General features: G+C 68.4%; 1 protein-coding gene across 1 annotated transcript; it reads right to left on the bottom strand.

Annotated features, from left to right (window-relative positions):
* Window positions 1-13: 13 nt before the first annotated feature.
* Window positions 14-1620, bottom strand: LOC113942425 (AP-1 complex subunit mu-2-like; the record flags this gene model as incomplete). Its single annotated transcript, XM_027633555.1, has 4 exons — window positions 14-153; window positions 744-902; window positions 992-1063; window positions 1471-1620. Coding segments are annotated over 4 exons (521 nt in total), but the record flags the coding sequence as incomplete, so codon positions are not given.
* Window positions 1621-1641: the final 21 nt, after the last annotated feature.

The following is a 1641-nucleotide window of genomic DNA, read 5'->3' as shown; positions in this document are numbered from 1 at the left end:
GACCCCCCTTTGCCCCCCCCGCGGTACCTGGATGCCCGAGACGGTGAAATAGGGGATCTCGAAGCGGACGCTGATGGGCGGCCGCCCCTCCTCCTCCTCCTTCTCCACGCTGGGCAGCCCGAAGTGGGCACGCATCAGGTGCTCCTTCCCCCCCTGCGGACCCCACGGGGGGAACATCCCAGGACGGGGCACCCCCCAGGACGGGGGACACCCCCCAGGATGGGGGAACATCACCCAGGATGGGGGACATCCCCCAGGATGGGGGACATCACCCAGGATGGGGGACACCCCCCAGGATGGGGGACACACCCCAGGACGGGGGACACCCCCCAGGATGGGGGACACACCCCAGGATGGGGGACATCCCCCAGGATGGGGGACACACCCCAGGACGGGGGACACACCCCAGGATGGGGGACATCCCCCAGGACGGGGGACATCACCCAGGACAGGGGACACACCCCATGATGGGGGACACCCCCCAGGATGGGGGACACCCCCCAGGATGAGGGACAAGGGATGGGGGAGACCCTGGAATATGGGAATGGGGGTGGGGGGGAACATGGTGGGACCTCCCAGGACAGAGAACGGGGACAACACGAGGGGACCCCCCAGGACAGGGTTGGGGGTTCACAGGGGACCCCAGGACAGGGACAGGGGGTGGGGGGACATGGGGGTGCCTCAGAATGGGGTTGGGGGCACACGAGGGACCCCCCAGGCCGGGGGCCAGGGCGTGTCCTCACCGGGAAGGACTTGATGCTCCAGATGACGACGTTCCTCTCGGGCAGGTACCGCGCCGCCCCCACCGTGGTCTTGAATTTGGGGGAGTCGGCGTCGCTGGGCACCGGCACCGCGATCTCCACCCCGTTGGCCACCGACTGCTTCTTGAACTGGCCCTTGGCCTGGGGGGGGGGGACATGTGGGGGGGCTCAGGGGCAGCTGGGGGTCCCTGCAGGGCAGGGAGGGAGCGAGGGACCCCCCCAGCTCTCACCTTGACCATGATCTCCACCCGGCTGTGGGAGAACTTCTCGATGACGGACTCGATCCAGATGAGCGGCTTCACCTGGGGGGGGGGCACAGGGGTCACCCTCACGTGCCCCCCCCGGGTGTCCCCACCACCCCAAGAGGGTCCTGCCTGCGTGGACAGTGGTGATGGAGTCATAGAGGGGGTCCCAGACCCATGGAAAGGGGTCTCAGCCCCCTAGATGGGGGTCCCAGCATCGAGATGGGGGTCCCAGCCCCACAAACCGGGGTCCCAGCCTCAAGATGGGGGTCCCAGCCCTGAGATGGGGGTCCCAGCCTCGAGATGGGGGTCCCAGCCCTGAGATGGGGGTCCCAGCCCCGAGATGGGGGTCCTAGCCCCAAGATGGGGGTCCTAGCCCCCCAGATGGGGGTCTCAGCCTCGAGATGGGGGTCCTAGCCCCCCAGATGGGGGTCTCAGCCCTGCAACCCCTGCCCCCCCGGCCCCACCTGGGTGTGCAGGCGGTAGGACATGAGCTCGAAGTCCCCGTCGGGCGGGATGAAGGAGATGGTGCGGTCGTTGTCGAAGCGGGACAGACGGACACACTGGTGGAACTTCACGTCCTCCAGCTCCACCGACTTGTTCTTCCCCCCTGGAAGGCAGGAGGGGGTTTAGGGGGG

The sequence above is a fragment of the Corapipo altera genome, unplaced genomic scaffold (assembly GCF_003945725.1).
Source record: "Corapipo altera isolate COAL_440 unplaced genomic scaffold, ASM394572v1 59033, whole genome shotgun sequence".
Taxonomy (NCBI): domain Eukaryota; kingdom Metazoa; phylum Chordata; class Aves; order Passeriformes; family Pipridae; genus Corapipo; species Corapipo altera.
This window is presented reverse-complemented; position numbering and strand designations above follow the sequence as displayed.